The 16375-nt window shown below is 41.9% G+C and overlaps 1 protein-coding gene across 23 annotated transcripts in view; it reads right to left on the bottom strand.

The window, feature by feature from the left end:
* Positions 1–4205: 4205 nt before the first annotated feature.
* Positions 4206–16375, bottom strand: part of DLG2 (discs large MAGUK scaffold protein 2) — a 1449438-nt gene continuing 1437268 nt past the window's right edge. For all 23 annotated transcript variants that reach the window (XM_005287552.5, XM_005287553.5, XM_005287554.5 and 20 more), the window contains 3 exons: positions 14057–14166; positions 8665–8756; positions 4206–6345 (listed from right to left, as the gene is read on the bottom strand). In XM_005287552.5, the coding sequence (XP_005287609.1) occupies positions 6239–6345; positions 8665–8756; positions 14057–14166 (309 nt within the window). In that variant the 3' untranslated portion in view covers positions 4206–6238. The remainder of the gene's footprint in view (positions 6346–8664; positions 8757–14056; positions 14167–16375) is intronic.

Genomic DNA, 16375 nt, shown 5'->3' with positions numbered 1-16375 from the left:
GACTTATCGCGTCTAGTCTGGACGCGATAAGTCGAACCCGGAAGTGCTCGCCGTCGACTGCGGTACTCCAGCTCGGCGAGAGGAGTACCGCGGAGTCGACGGGGGAGCCTGCCTGCCGAGTGTGGACCAAGGTAAGTTCGAACTAAGGTACTTCGAACTTCAGCTACGTTATTCACGTAGCTGAAGTTGCGTACCTTAGTTCGAATTAGGGGGGTAGTGTAGACCTGGCCCAAAAAATCACACACATACATTGACTGTACCCAATAAATGTCAAAGGCAGAGAGCATAGGAAAATGGCATTTCTCCCCATGATTTAATATTCCATACAGTACATCTGAAGCCTCTTCTCTCTCAATGAAAGGGGCCGGTGCAGCAGGAAGAGGGTTATTGTGATTAACAGGAGTGTTGTATGTGAGGTTTGGGAGGTAACTATCCCGCTCTGTTCGGCTCTGGTGAGCCTCAACAAGAGGACTATGTCCAATTCTGGGTGCCACACTTAAAGACCGATGTGGTCAGATTGGAGGGAACTATAGGAGCGCACCAAAAATGCTAAAGGGGCTAGAAAACAGGGTCGGTGAGGAACGATTTAAAAAAAAAAGTCGACATGTTTAAACTTTAGAAAAGACTGAGGGGAACCTGATATAAAGAAGACAATGATTGATTAGTTGGACAAGTGGTAATGGGCTTCTTCTGCAGCAAGGGAGATTTAGGTACGACATTAGGGAAAGTCTTTCTAACTAGAAGGATAGTTAAGTACTGGAACAGGTTACCAAGGGTGGTTGTGGACTCACCATCATGGGTGTTTTTTATCAACAAGTTAGTCAGACACCTGTCACGGATGGTTTAGGCATACCTGAGCTGTCTATGTGTATGTATGGGGGGAGGGGGTCTGGACTAGATGACCTCTCGAGGGCCTTTCCAGCCTTCATTTCTATAATGCCTCTTTGGTATCACTGCTCACTGCCAGAATTGTGTTTATCCTAACAGTTTGGCTTGTGTAATAAATCTGAACATGTCTCAGCAAAAATTAAATGCATACACATTCCCTTTTACTATTTCACCTTAAGGAAAAAAAAAGACAAATTATGCCTTGTGAAGGAGCCATTTGCTATAAAGTGTAAAAATGCTTTAATATTAATATTTTATAATAAAATTCATGACATATTTATAAACACTCTATCAAGCATTTACAACTGAACCACAACTGAGAGCTTGTAATGGAATAAATAAGCAAGGACACAACTAGTATGAAATATACATCTCAATTTTTATAATTGTGTGTGCTTTATTCTTTACACGAATGGCATGGAGGCGTAGAATATTTACACTTAACAGGACTGTAAGCTGTATAGTGTACTTTGTTCAGATTCTGATTATCCCCAACTATAGCTGGCTTGAGAAACATCCTGTCAAGCAGACACACAGCATCAAGTATCAAACAAAAGCAGTCTGCGTACAGCCTGTTGCCGCTCAAAAGTTTAGACCAGCCAGTTCAAACTTAGGAAACAAGTCCAGAAATTAAGATAATTAAAAGTTCATTATTCCACTGGGGGAGGTCAATAGTGTCATTTGTTTAGATGTCTCCTGCTATTTGGCGAGTGATATACCCCACCCTCTCAAATGCTGTCTTATGTCAGGCCTGTGTGGTTAGTCTGAGCCAGACCAACAGGTCAGGGAACTGAATAAGTGTGAGGCAGAGAGGTAGAATCTGGCTCCCAGTGGTGTGGTCTTCTGCACCCAATAGCTCCTGTCACACTCAATAGGAGCTTTTGTGTGCTGAACCCTTTTGAAAATCCACCTGCTGTTGGGGGCCGAGACAATGGTCATTTTATTCTGTGCATACAGCACCTAGCCTAGTGGGGCCCGACGCCTACGCGCTATCCCAATACAAATATAAAGTCATAGTAGTAGTAATAATTGATCCAGGTGGGAGCTTAGCACTTTTAAAAATCTGGACCAAACTGTGAGTGCTGAGGAGTTTGGAAAAATCTAGCCCTTAATGTTATGGAGTAATAGACTGTTGGTTCCTAAATACAGGCTAACATGAGGGGAACTATTATATGTAGCTACAGGTGAAATAAATGGGATGAGCGCCCCTCAAGTCAATGGAGCAACAATGCTGTACACCAGCTGAGGCTCCAGCCCCACCCCCTACCAGCTTCTGAATAGAATTTAGATTGTGTTGCTGTCAGTGTTGATAATGGTTTGCACCCCATAATATATTTCAAGGGAACTGTTCCTCTTCTTATGTAGTGATAAGCAGTTATTAATGCTGCGCTAGTTGACTAGATGCTGTGGTATCATTTTTGATGGGACTGGAAAATAGGTTTACTTCATTAAGAAATGGGCTCAAGTGCATGAAAACAGTCACCAGATAAAATTCATGCATACAATTGCGAAGAGGCTGTTTAAGAGAAAAAAATCCCCATTCAACCTTGTGACTGATGGAAGACCTCCTTTTGTGAGGGGGGGAACATGGTATGGCTTTAACGCTGAGGCTGTAAAAAGAGGACAGAGGCTTTTGTTCTTGAGTGCTTTTTCTACAAATATTTACACACATGGTCACTCACTGAATAATCCTTTTGTGGACTTAAAAAGCAAAAAAACCCAGCCCCTGACACCCCCCCCCCCCACTCACTTGACTGACTTTTGCTAAGCATTTGCAATGAAAGTGTAACACACCATCAAACTCTCCATAGAAAAATAATATAACTAGCTGAGAAGGTGTTCACTAACTAGGTCACTAGGACACATAGCTAGAGATGGCTCATAATTATTATTAGCTCAGATTCAGCATTGCTTTCCATAGTGAGAAAGCCCAGTGCAAGGGAGAGATTTAACCCTGACTTTTCTTTCACGGGATGACTTCTAGGGCCCTATCCACACTGGCTCATCAAACCATGCTAACTACTAACACAGTTACATTACATATTATTTATTTTCGAGCGCGCCTTTAATATAAGTGGTTACAAAGTGCTAGTGTAGACAAGGGGCCTCTTTACCTGGTGAAAAGGGGAATTAAGGTGGAAAGAGAGGCTCTTGCATTGGGTAGTTAGACCACCAGAGTGTAAGTTCATTGAGCCCCAGTAGCACGTACTAAGAGAGGCCAGTGCACGGAAGATGATTGATGGGGAGGAGAAATAAATAGGTTGAAATATTGCACATCTGTACAAAGATAGCAAGATGTCAGTGTGATCGTTCATGGATGGACAATAAGCCATGATATTTTTGGTTCAACTTAGACCCTGTGGTGCTACACATTGTGCCAGAACATGAGAAATAGCACCAGTGATGTGATCTGGCACTTTTCCTAAAGGGTCCAGCATTTGCATGTTGTCTCTTAGACACCTGCCAGTTTTTTATATAGACAGAGAGAGAGCTGCTAATGTTTACTGGGTATTAGCACCAATATGGTCTGAGGCGCCAAACTGATTTTTTTTTTTGCACCAGATGTAACTGAGTTAACTTCATATTTCTCTTCTCTCTGCCACCCAACGCAACTTTGAATGGCTGCATTAAAAAAATGAACTGCAGCACTAAGTATGCTGTAACATGAAACGCAAAACATCAAGACACAAAACAAATGGAGGTATAAACCCTACAGGAAATAAGACCTCTCATTGCTGCTGTTGGTGATTTTTTTTTAAATATATATATGTTTTATTTAAAAAATATAAGAAGTGCAATGGCAACTCTAAATTGGAAGCACAAACAACAGACAGGAAAAAATAAATAATGTACTACAGTAACCAAAGACTGATGGAAAAATTGATTGTACTCAGCCATAGTGTTACTGTTCACCGTAAAGCACAGCACGTGACAAAACAGAACATTTACTAATAGGATAGTATCGTAAAAGGTCGCATGCTGAACTAAGAAACAAAGAAGCAGATGTGGTTGCTTAAAAACGGAGTTGAAAATTAGAATGGAGTTCCTGCTTTAGGATACTTGGTTATCAGTTCAGGTGGGCTCGGGCCGGACCTGAGACAATAGTACTTTGTCAACATGGAAAAATCCATGACTTCCAGGGATCTAGGATTTCTTCCTGTGGATTTCTGCATAATTATCCAGAATCTAAGCTTGCTTTCTTTCTTTTTAAATGTCTAGCCCTTCTGGTGATGGAGATAGTTTAGAAACTCTACTGGTATTCTGTCTTTGAATCTGTGCTGGGCAGGCAGAAAAAAAATAACAATAAAGAAGCATGAACTTCTCACATCCATTTTAATACAGCGTTAACCATGAGGCCTAATGATCGCCACAGTACCCATATTGTTAACCCTGTCACTGCTGATGGCTGTCTTATAAACATCCAGCTAATCAGCCTATTTACTGAGCGTGGCTGCATGTACCTGTCATATCAGTACAGCATAGAGACATAAGTCTGAAAGGTTTGAATAGACAAGTAATTGAATATTCTATCGGTAACTCGGTAACTGAAATGTTTGCCCTTAAAATGTCATTACACATTAGGATCGAAGTAGCCACCAGCTAAAAAGTGTTGGACTCCTGCAGTATTTTCTGGGTTTTCTATAAAACGTGGTCCTGCAGCAGCAAAGGCAGTTCATCTATTTGTAACTATCCTCCAGATGTGGTACAGCGAAATCTGTATCAGTATATGAAATAAGGACCAAGTGAAACAGCAAGCAAGAACTCCCCCCCCCCCCCCCCCGCCCATATACCCCAAGCTGAAATTCCACAGATTTTCCCCAAATTCCCCACAAATGTCCATTGCCCCAGTCAGGTGAAAACCCCTGTTGACTGTGAAATGAAATGATGACACAAGTGAGTCAGTGGCCTGCCGGCAAAAAGGACTAAATGCTTCCGGCATTTCACTTACAGCATAAGGAATGATTATAAAATGTTTTCCAGTGAAGATTATGGCTCCCTTCAAGAGAGAAAATAATACACTGCATTCAAGTCACTGACATTTTGCCTCCGAAAAAATCATCTGTTTCAATTTAAAGATGCATCATCCTAGTATTTCCAAAACAATAACAACAACAAAAACCCTGTAGGTTAGTCAGTTTGAGTTCTTTCCACAGGAATTTATCATGATTAAATAAAAGGAAAGAGAAGGATTAAGTTGAAAAAAAAATCAAATTGCCATCTAAAATGTAAGAAATTATATGGTTTGTTAATATTATTAGATAATTTGTTGCAAAAAGGGATAGTGCAACTTGAAGGTCCTCTTTACATTTTACAGCCAGACCAGGGTGCAAATATTTAATCTTTCAATTAATTAATCTTTACAAAATATCTCACAAAACATTTTTCACCTATAGAAATTAGTTTCTATACATCAATATATTTTAATTTTTTATAAATTATTCCATCATTAAGTGCCTTCTATCTGTATAAATGATAAAATAGACAATCCAAAATTTTAAAGCTTTTCCCAGTTGTATCCCTCCTTGTCAGTTTGGGTACTGTGACTCCTCACACGTGGGAGTGGGTATGTGTGGGACGTGACATGCTTCTGTTCTCTTCCCAACACCAAATTCCATTGAAATAAACTACAGGGGGTTATTTCCTGATATAATAGTGTGTCCAAAGGGGAAAAAGAAATGCTTGACTTGGTTCTGGAAATCAAAACATGTGCATAGTTACCAAAGTCAAGGTGTACCAACTACTGATGTGCAATGACAAGCTTAGCACCCAATCCAACGTCAATGGGAATCTTTCCATTAACTTCAATAGGAGTTGGAACAGGTTCTATGGGCTCAATCCAACAAGGTGCACGTGGCCCTGATCCATCAAAACACTTAAGCACATGCTTAGTCCCACTGACTTCAATGGGCCAACCCACAGGTGTATGGACCGGGGTCAAGTGTTCAGCCCTTGCAGGCTCAAGCCCTACGCAAGGTTCAGGAGCTGGGAAACTTCTCTTTAAACTGATCAACACACTGAGCTCAGCCACTGAAATCGTTCACGAGGTCCATGTGGATGCAGTAGGTGGCTGGCTCCTTTTGACAGAGGGTCCCCATGTCAAAAGTTTATACCTACAACTGGTGTTTTGCGCACACAACAGATTTGCTTTGTATGGTAAAAGTCTTTTTGTTCCTACCCTTTTGACCCATCACTGTCCTTCATGGCTTCAAACACTTTGTGTTGTACATTCATAAAAATTCACATTGACTGCAAGAACATAAATGCAACAAAAACAGGAAAGCCTCAAAATAGCATAGTGTAGTTTTCTTCTAAATATTCTTCCGTCATAATCAGAGGTGCAGTGGCTAATTTATAACTTTTCCTTTGAAGGAATCCAGATGAAAGGCCCAGATTGTTCTTCAATTACAAGTTTGCATTGATTATATATTTCTTCTAAGCTTTCTCCTTGGACAATAGCTGCAATATGAAAACAATTCATTTTTAATTGGTACGGTCTACAGCAGCAGTTGTCAGCAGTTTCAATATTAACGTAGCAGTTGATAAAACTGGAAGAAATAATAATGCACATGAACTGTGCAGTGTCGGGAAAGCCATGCACCCTGAAGATCCCAAATGAGTCCAGTACAATGGTGATCCACCATAACAAAGATCCTTTGCCATTGCTTATTGTAAGAGCATTAGCCTGGGCTCACCTTCGCTGTGGCAGAGAAATGCATATGGCACCTTGTTGTGCCAGCCTGAAAACCTGCATCCCAATAAGAATTCACTTCCAAAGGCGGGCAGGATGTGGGATTTCCGTTGCGGGAAGTCGAGCTTTGAATTTTGCCAACGGACTCTCTAGGAGCCCTGTCAGTGGAGGCTGTAGCAGGGCTACACAGTCCGTCTTCTGCCTGACCTGGTTGTGGCCCACCCATCCTGAACTAGTCACTGCCCGCTTTTCTAACCAACCTGGGAGCCCAGCTTTCTGTGGCCATGACTGCATCCTGGCAGACCAGACGCTCATGGGGGCCATGGAATTAGCCCACACCTTTCACTAATGCAAGACTTTCACTGCTGTAAGATTTTGTGGGTGACCCCAGGGATAAGGCAAAAGCTGAACTGAAATGTAGGTCACCATTATATGTGTTCACTAAAACGTTCCTATATTCTGGGGAAAATGAAAACATTAGAAAATTAGTAGAGTGGCTCTTCAGAACATAACAAACCAGGTAGAAACTGTGCAAAGGGCAGCTGGAGATACTTTTTTGTGCAAATATGTTCAATCAGAGCTGGTAAAAAGATGGCATGAGTTTTTCATAATTTTTGTGTGAAAACTTCATCCCTTTATTCACTGCAATCTGCTATTTCATCAAAATATTTTGTGCAGCGCTGCGTTCAGTTGCTACAAGACATATAGTACATAATTTTGTAGTGTTTGGCCGTCTTTAGAATATAAAAATATAAATGTCCCCTTGCTTTGTCTGTAACTAATTAGTTACCCAGGGTCCGTACACTGGCCCCTTTTCAAGAACAACTCTGTATTGCCAGTGTTTTGTTGTAGCCCAAAAAACAGTCTAGATGTATTTATATTTAACCCTTCAACTTGACACAGAAGAACATGCTTCCTTTATTGCCAGAAAGAGGTGTTCTGTGTTTTACTTTCAGCACACACAACACTATGTTTTGAAAGGTTGTTTCTTGAATGAAATGTTGTGCTTTCTGAAGTTCTAGGTCTGGCATTTTTTGTGCTCAGTTTTACTGCATACATTGCAATGCTACTAGGCTATACATAAACCACAGCGCACATTGGATAAAAGCCTGGGCCCATTTCAGTCAAAGGAATAACTCCCATTGACTTGGCCAGGATTTCATCCAGTATTGGCAAGCTAGTGGTAAAGTATTCTAACCAGCTCTCAGTTGTGTAGTTCTGGCAACGGTTACAGTGAAATGAGATTATTTTATTTTCCCCACAAAGATTAGACTTTGGGCCATGTTCATGTCATGTCTAAGTGGGTACCGCTTTAGTGAAGTTGCATCTGCTTTTGCGAACAGTGAGTTTGGTCTCGTATTATTTCATATTTTATATAATGAAGAGATCATTTGCCAAACGGAGAAAATGATCCTCTTGGGAAATGAATTTCAAAAGTGCCCGGCTCGGCTCCCACTGCAGTTAATGGAGGCGTGTGGTCTCTGCACCTCTGAAAATCGGTTCTCTTGTATTTAGCTGCCTGAATATGGATTTAGGTCCTAACTTTAAGGCAACTGAGTCTGAAAGCATTGACCTATCATCTGCTTTCCATTCTTCCATGGTAGAGCTGCAAAATTATTTACAAATTATTTGCTCTTTAAAAATCCTTTTGAGGTCAATATCTTGTTCATAACGGTAAAGGCAAATGCAGAAGTCCAGCAGGATGAAATTCTGTGCTGATCAGTGCAAGTACCCGATGCTAGGACCTGCCAAGTGAATCGCAGAATTCCTGCTGACTTTAATGGGAGCAGGATTGGGACAATCAGTCCCCGTCATGCATCACTGAAGTCACTAGGAGTTTTGTCACTGACTTCAACAGGCACAGAATTCACTTCATACATATGCATTGATATACAGGAACTGCTGTGCGAAGTGTTGAATGCATTCAACTCCCATGGGAACTGATACTACTCAATATCGGGTCTTTACTGTGGCACACTATATACATGTACCATTCATTCTTTCAAGCTAGAGACAGAGCTGACTCCAGCTGCTTTGTGGTCTTGGATTGAACCCTTGGGGACAGGTGTTTTGAAGTGACTTCATACCTGTAAAATATTCTCCAAATTCTTGTTCTAATTTAAGTGCTCGCTCGTAGGTTTTCTTGGCTTGTTCCTCTGTAAGACGTTTATTCATTTCCCTAGAAATATATTTTTAAATATTAGTTAAAAGTAATTAACAAATCGAGCCCTTTATTGAATCTGAATTAAAAAAAAGATTGGAAGTCTTTCTAAAAGGTAAACTGTAATTCAACCAGAAATTATTGGTCTTGAGACAAGAATTACGGGGTGGAATTCTTTGGCCCATGTTGATTGTCATGGTTCCTTCAGGCCTCACAATTTATGCATCAATGAAAACTTAACCTTCTGCAGTCAGACAGCATGGAGATGCAAGAGAGGGGTGACCATGTCTCATCCTAGTGCATGATGGGAGCAGAGAGAGGCCAGGGGCAGAGTGAGGGTGAGGTGATGGCAGCAATAGCAGTACAGGAGAGACTGCTGAAGGAGGGCTGTCCCTTAATGCCATGGGAGGCTTTTAGAGCGCTAGAACAGGGTGTAGGCTGTGTGGATCCTAAGATTACAATGGGTGTGGCTCCCGTGCAAAACTCCTCCCACATTACTGTACATCTGTTATATGTACAGGGACCTTCTTACAGTGGAACTCACTCCACCACTCGTTTTGTTGTAACTGGAATTTCAATTTGCATATTAATTTGGGAACTTTCATTCTATTTTCCAATAGACAGAATTTCATCGCGTGGCGTTCACTTTAAGTAGGTTCCACTGTGCGTGTGTGTAGGCACACGCATTAGTGTATGAGAAGGAGCGTGTGTAGCTATTTCTTAGGCAGACACAGATATCTTAACATCAAGAACAAGAGAAAAATCATAGGGACAAACAAGGGAAACCCCAGACATCTCTGCATTTATAGACTCTCCTTGCAAATGAGAGCAAATGATTCTCCCTTTTTCCGTGGTGAAGATACAGCTGTGATAATGTAGCAGCTTAACAGAAAAGTCTCTAGCTCCCAAATACCAGGTATTACCTGTAAAGGCCTGACTGGTAACATTTATATTGTGCCACTGAGGCACAGCTGTCCTTTGGGTGCAGTGTGGAGATGCACCATCCTACCACAGCTTGGCAAAGGATTTTGCCTCTGGATGACGCAATCCCTCCCTAAGATTGCCAGCCTGATTTGTACCCGTGTGCCTCTGAATATGCAGGGATTGCTCTTTTTCCTGGCCCCCGCACCTTCCCTCTTCCCCCACAGCCCACTTACGCGAAGGCTAAGGACCATCTGGTACTAAGTCCAGCCAATTTCTTTCCTCCCCACCTCTTCAAAAACAAAACCCGAGGAAATGTAATGCAACCCCCCCTCTGTTAACGTGAGTTGAAGCAGACAGTCAAAATCACAGCCAGCCACGAGAAACAAAAACTTGACAGTTCCAACAGAAAAGGTAGCTTGATGATGTTCCACATTGGTAGTATTTTCTGTTCCTGTTTTTTCTAGTTAAAGGAATAGCTTCTGTAATACCATTTGTATTGTAAAATGTAGACCATAAATGTACTGAATACCAGTAACATTCTTGTATTGCACTCGTTTTACCATTTGATGGAGTAGCTAAGATTACTGGGACACCACTTAATTACTGCAAAGAGTCCTGTGGCACCTTATAGACTAACAGACATATTGGAGCATGAGCTTTCATGGGTGAATACCCACTTTGTCAGGGATCGGGGTGGCGGACGGCACTGGGCGGGTCTCTGCCCCGGGAAAAAGGGGGCACTGCTTATAAGGAGGCAGCAGTCTGGAGGGACTTTAATGAAGCCTCGGTTGGATGGAGTCTGCCCTTCCTCCTCCTCTTCTTCCAGGCCCCCAGCTGAGATCAGGGCCCCATTGTGCTAGGCATGCCACTGATACATAGCAAAACAGTTCCTGCCCCTGAAGAGGTTGTAATCGAAACAGACAAAGGAAGGGAGAGGAAACAAACAAACTAGCCTAAGGTCCGTGGTAAAGCCAGGAATCAAACCCAGGTCTCCTAGGTCCCAGGGCAGGGCAGTGCACCACCCACTACATCAGGCTGCCCTGGTGTCTTGCATCTGACGAAGTGGGTATTCACCCACGAAAGCTCATGCTCCAATACGTCTGTTAGTCTATAAGGTGCCACAGGACTCTTTGCTGCTTTTACAGATCCAGACTAACACAGCTAGCCCTCTGATACTTGACACTTAATTACTGTAATTTTATGTACATGTACAGCTGTTAATACTGTGTATTGTGGCCCAGAAAGAACAATGTCCATGTTGATTTAGGGCTTTGTGTACACCAGAAGATGTCCAAAGTCTTAACAATAAAATACAGACCTACTTTGCTTTACCTTTTCTATAACATGGTTACTTATTTTTCAGAAGAGCAGGGAACTTTGTCAAGGTAACATAGGAAAACAAGCTCACACCATATTATAAAAGGAAGCATCCTGTATTCCACATAAACCTCATTTAATGTTCTGCACTGAAACCACATGAATATGTGGCAATGGACTGTATATGGCATGGCATGTGATGCCTGTAGGAAATTATGTGCATGATGATGCATAAAGAATGATCCATGAGTGCATGACAGCATGCATTAGTTACAGTTGACCTACCCCTTAGTTTCTTTCATCAGGGACAGAAACTGCCTGCTGAAAAATGCTGTATATATATATCATGGGTAGTTAAAGCTACAAAAATGTATTTCTATAAATGTCTCTAAAGTTGGCTGTTTGTATAACTGAATGTGTAACCCCATGAATGTTGCTTCAGCAATCACACAATGTTTGTAGCAACTTCTCTGTAAAATACAGTATTCCTTACTTTGGTTCCATCATTCCAGAGGGTAGATTTATAGAGTATAGGAGAGGGAAGGTTTATTTGAAAGCATATGTCAGTCATTTATGGGCTATATTAATAGGTTTGGAATTAGTATATGTAAATCTGTCTCATAGTACTAAGTTTGCACCATTACCATTCAATGGAAGGATTGCTATCTACCAAATTCTTCAGGCTGGACTCTCACTCATGCTAAGGCCTTGTTACTGTACTAACAGTGGAAGACCCTTTAGATATTGCCAGAGTGATGTAAAGCAGCCCTAGGCCTGGTCTACACTAGGGGGGAGATCGATCTAAGTTACGCAACTTCAGCTATGTGAATAACGTAGCTGAAGTCGACGTACTTAGAACTACTTACCGAGGTGTCTTCACTACGGTGAATCGACTGCTGCTGCTCCCCCGTCGACTCCGCCTGCGCCTCTCGCCGAGCTGCAGTACAGGCGTCGACGGGAGAGCGATCGGGGATCGATTTATCGCGTCTAGACTAGACGCGATAAATCGATCCCTGCTGGATCCATTGCTGCCCGCCGATCCGGCCGGTAGTGAAGACATACCCTTATTGTAAATGAGAATTGAGCCCTTCAGTTTTATTTAATAATTTCAGCGACAAGTCATCTTTATGGTTTTTGTCTTTGTGTTTGTTCTCATTGGCAGTTTTTTGTCGGGTGTGGTTTATTTGGTTATTATATTGACGTTGAACTTGTTTGCGTGACAGGGAGTCTTGGTTAAGTGTAGTTAAATCTTATGTCTGGTCTATGCACAGTTTATTGTATTGGTATAACTACCGGTATTTTGGCTATGGATGTAATTTTTTACTGAAATCATTATACCTGTACAATTAATAATGTGGACACAGTAATATTGGTATGAAGGTGCCTTATTATGCCCCTTCCTGTACTGGTATATGGCACTTTTATACCTGTATAACTGCATCTGCACTAAGGGTGTGTGTGTTCTGACGTAACTATGCTGGAGTAGTTAAAGTGGTACAACTTGTGTGTGCAGACAAGCCTTAGCTGTATTACTTGTCATTAGAAACCTTAGATTACTAAGGCCATGCCTACATGGCGACACTCAGGGAAGTTAATGTAAATCAACTAAAGTTAAAGCATGTCAAACCCCCCACATGGCTGCTCTAATAATCTTCCTTGGAGAACTTAGCCCACTTGACTCCAGAGTGAGAACAGCTGCTTGGAAGGTTTAGCCCTGCATTTTAACTCCTGCACATTGACTTCACACCTTTAGTTGATTTGCCTTAACTTTCCTGTCCCCTTGTAAAAAAGCCCTGAGACCTAGTCATTTCACTACAGTACAGTTCAGTGACGTGGGTAACTTAGGGTGACCAGACAGCAAATGTGAAAAATCGGGACGGGGTTGGGGGGTAATAGGAGCCTATATAAGAAAAAGACCCAAAAATTGGGACTGTCCCTATAAAATTGGGACATCTGGTCACCCTAGAGTAACTTTCCTGGGTAAGCAGTTCAGTGTTGTGCCATTATCCTCTTGACATTGGCCTCAGAAAGAATTGTATTAACTATGTTGAGAGGTTTTTATTCATATTGGAAACTAACTGTTGGTGATGATTCCTTAGGAAGACACATATTAAAGAGATGACTTCCCTCGTGTTGGCTGCATGGGAAAGCATGGAATTTGTACATGTTCAAATAATTTGGAGTGTCTGAATTCTATACATTTCCTATTCTTTTTAGGAATTTTTTAGTCTTATTCTGTTTGCATAACATACTCATATAAACCATGCTTCAAGGACCCTAGTTGTTGTTCTTACAAAAGCTTGACATTCTAGTTAAAAGCTCCTTCTGCAGAGAATTTCTGAAATAAGACATTCAAAGATCTATAAAAGCCTCTTATTCCAGAAGGAAAAAATAATGGATTTCACATTGTTTGTCCCTGTAGTACTGTCTGCACTGATGAGATTTGGCTGAAAGCTTTTTTTACTCTAATGAAAGTAAAAAATAGCCTCCCTATATTTTTGATACATATCCTTAAAGAAACTGCCCAAAACTTAGTATTGCTTGTTTAATAATAGGATATCAATCATAACACTTTGCAGGTATATAGTGCTCTTCCTCCACTGAGCTCTTCTTACGCTGGGTAGGTATTCTTATACCAAACAAATCAAACCTTTACATTATCTCCACCTCTGCTTTTCTAATTGTGTTGAATCTTGTATGTGTCTTTTCTGTAGACTGTATGCTCATCAGACAAGGGACCATCTTTATTTTTGTGTATTGTACAGCACCAGACGCAGTGTCAGTGCTAAATAAATAATGAAAACAGTTTACAGATGCAGAAAACCCAGAGCATTTAAGTCACCTCCCAAAAAATCAAACGGTGAGTGGACACAGGCTATAGGTTGTCTGACTTCCATTCTCAAACAACTAGGTAATGCTGACTGGTTATTTATTGTGTAAATGAAAATAAGTTCTTTAGTATTCCAGATTTGTTTGGTTTTCCTGACTTTGGAGAACAGGCAAAATGCTAACATGAGACCTTTGCTGTGCCTTCTGAGACAGGAGTCCAAAACTAGCCTAGAAGATTATATACTTACATTAGTGGCTCCAATGATTTAGGTTTAATGAAGATAGCAATGGGATAGAGTTGTGCAGCTTGTAACCGTTTAATAGCATTTCCTGATACATCAAGTATACAGTGCTTGCCCTGTTGGAAACAGATGAGGCTGTGTTTATTTCTGCAGCGTTTATTGCAAATCAACCAAAAGAAAGGAAGGAATCCTAAAATGCAGTGTTCCAGAAAACAAACATTACTAACTCACCAAGAGAAGGCTAGGCTCCAGGGCACTTACTCGGCTGTTTACTTCCACAATATTTCTTTTGCTTTGATGCCAGTAAAAGAAATAAATTGAAGATGTGGAAAACAATGTTATCAGTTTTGGAGGATCAACTAGGATGAACTTAAAGACGGGAGAGGGGGATTTTATGTGGACATCAGCAAATCTTGTTCCTAAGAATAACAGCATGCCCTTGTACTTGAGGTACAGAGCAGGAAGTCAGGAGATCTGGAGGGTCTGTTCCTGGTTCTGACACAGACTTCCTGTGTGACCTTGAGCAAGTCACTTAACCTCTTTGTGCCTCATTTTACATATCTGTAAAATGGGGCTAATAATACTTACCTACCTCTCAGGGGTGTCTGTAAGGCTACAATTATTAATGTTCATGACGCATTTTGTGTTATGCATTGTTGCAATACTCAGCATTTATAAAACACTTTTCATCTTCAACTGCTTTACAAAGATTAACTATTTAAATAATCTGGATACTACCCTATGAGGTAGGTGTGCATTATTCTCATTTTACAGGTAGAGAAACTGAGACACAGAGGTGAAATGACTTGGCCAAGGCCACAGAGGGAGCCTGTCTCAGAGATGGGATTAGAACTCAAGAGTCCAAGGCACCTAATCCTGTGCTTAAATCACATCCTTTCTCCAAGGTCAGAAAAATATCGTGGAGATGTATGCTGACTGAAAGGTAGGAAGGGTGTTTTGCTATTCGTATTGCTGTGATGTTATGTTCTTGGATGCGGGGTACCACATGTGGAATAGAAAGAACTCCAGACATGCTGACTGGTTTGAATGCTGCCCAGAGGCAATGCTCTTGGGATTGCAGATGAGTGCAGAGAAATTCCACACCTCCGGGCGTTGTGGGTTACTTAGCATACTTTGGCCACGGCGGGCATTCAAATAGTACTCACGGGCACTTAGCCTGAATTTAATTATATTTTTGTTGCATCTAGAAGTGAAAATGAAAGGGATGACATGAAATTAAACTTTGCAGAGAAGAATGTCACTTTTGGTCAAGAGCACTGGTGCCTGCATACCCTTCACTACATACTGACAATGGTCTAGTGTATCTTTAGGAGAACAAAGACCGTCCCTTTCCATCTCAGTTTAACTCTGAGTTTATTGAGAAGAAACTTTGCACCTTTAAAACAAAAGGAGAGAGTGTCCTGATGGTATCTAATAGTTTGGCCTTTGAAGAGATAGGATGGGACTAGCTGGTCTTCTCCCAAAGAAGAGAAAAGGGAGGAAGTTTTAAATAAATAACATTTATTTATCATTATCCCTTCCATGAAGTAACTCATGTACTACTGGACCCTGGACTAGAGAGAAATGTGCTCCCTGCTCTTAACTTCTACCTAAGTCTCAGTATGACCACACTGGGGGCAAATCTGCTCATGGTCACACACTGGTGTAAATCCAGCGTAATTATATTGACTATCATGGACTTACATCAGTGTAAAAGTCAGAGCAGAATCTAGACCAATCAGAGTCTTGCAATTGTCTTCAATGGGCCCAAGTTTACGTTTATAATTCCCAGTCAATCTTTTCATTACATTTCTAGTAGGGTTACCATTCGTCCGGATTTACCCGGACATGTCCTCCTTTTCGCGCTAAAAATAGCGTCCGGGGGGAATTTGTAAAGCACTCACAATGTCCGGGATTTCCCCCTCCCCCGGCAGAGCGAGCGGCTGGGAGGGCTGCAGAAAAATCCCGGGCTGGACTCCTGAGCAGCTGTAGAGGAGCCGGAGCCGCCCTGCATTCTGAGTTGGCCTCTCCTGCAACCCGGTCCGGCAGCACTGTGCAGGGCCAGGGACCGGGTTTTGTTGTGCTGGGGAGCGCAGCCACGTGTCCGGCTCGGCTCGCACAGAGCCCAACACCCTGTTCTGAGCAACAGGGTAAGGGGGACCGGGGGCAGGAAGGTTCTGGAGGGGGCAGTCAAGAAACAGGGGGGGGGGCTTTTGGGGGGGGTGGAGAAAGTTTTGGGCAGTCAGGGTACAGGTAGGGGGTAGGGTCCTGGGGGGCAGTTGGGGGGGGTCTTAGGAGGGGGCAGTTAGGGGACAAGGAACAGGG

The sequence above is a fragment of the Chrysemys picta genome, chromosome 1 (genome assembly GCF_011386835.1).
Source record: "Chrysemys picta bellii isolate R12L10 chromosome 1, ASM1138683v2, whole genome shotgun sequence".
Taxonomy (NCBI): Eukaryota; Metazoa; Chordata; order Testudines; family Emydidae; genus Chrysemys; species Chrysemys picta.
Note: the sequence above shows the minus strand (reverse complement) of the source record. Positions and strands in the feature narration are given on the sequence as shown.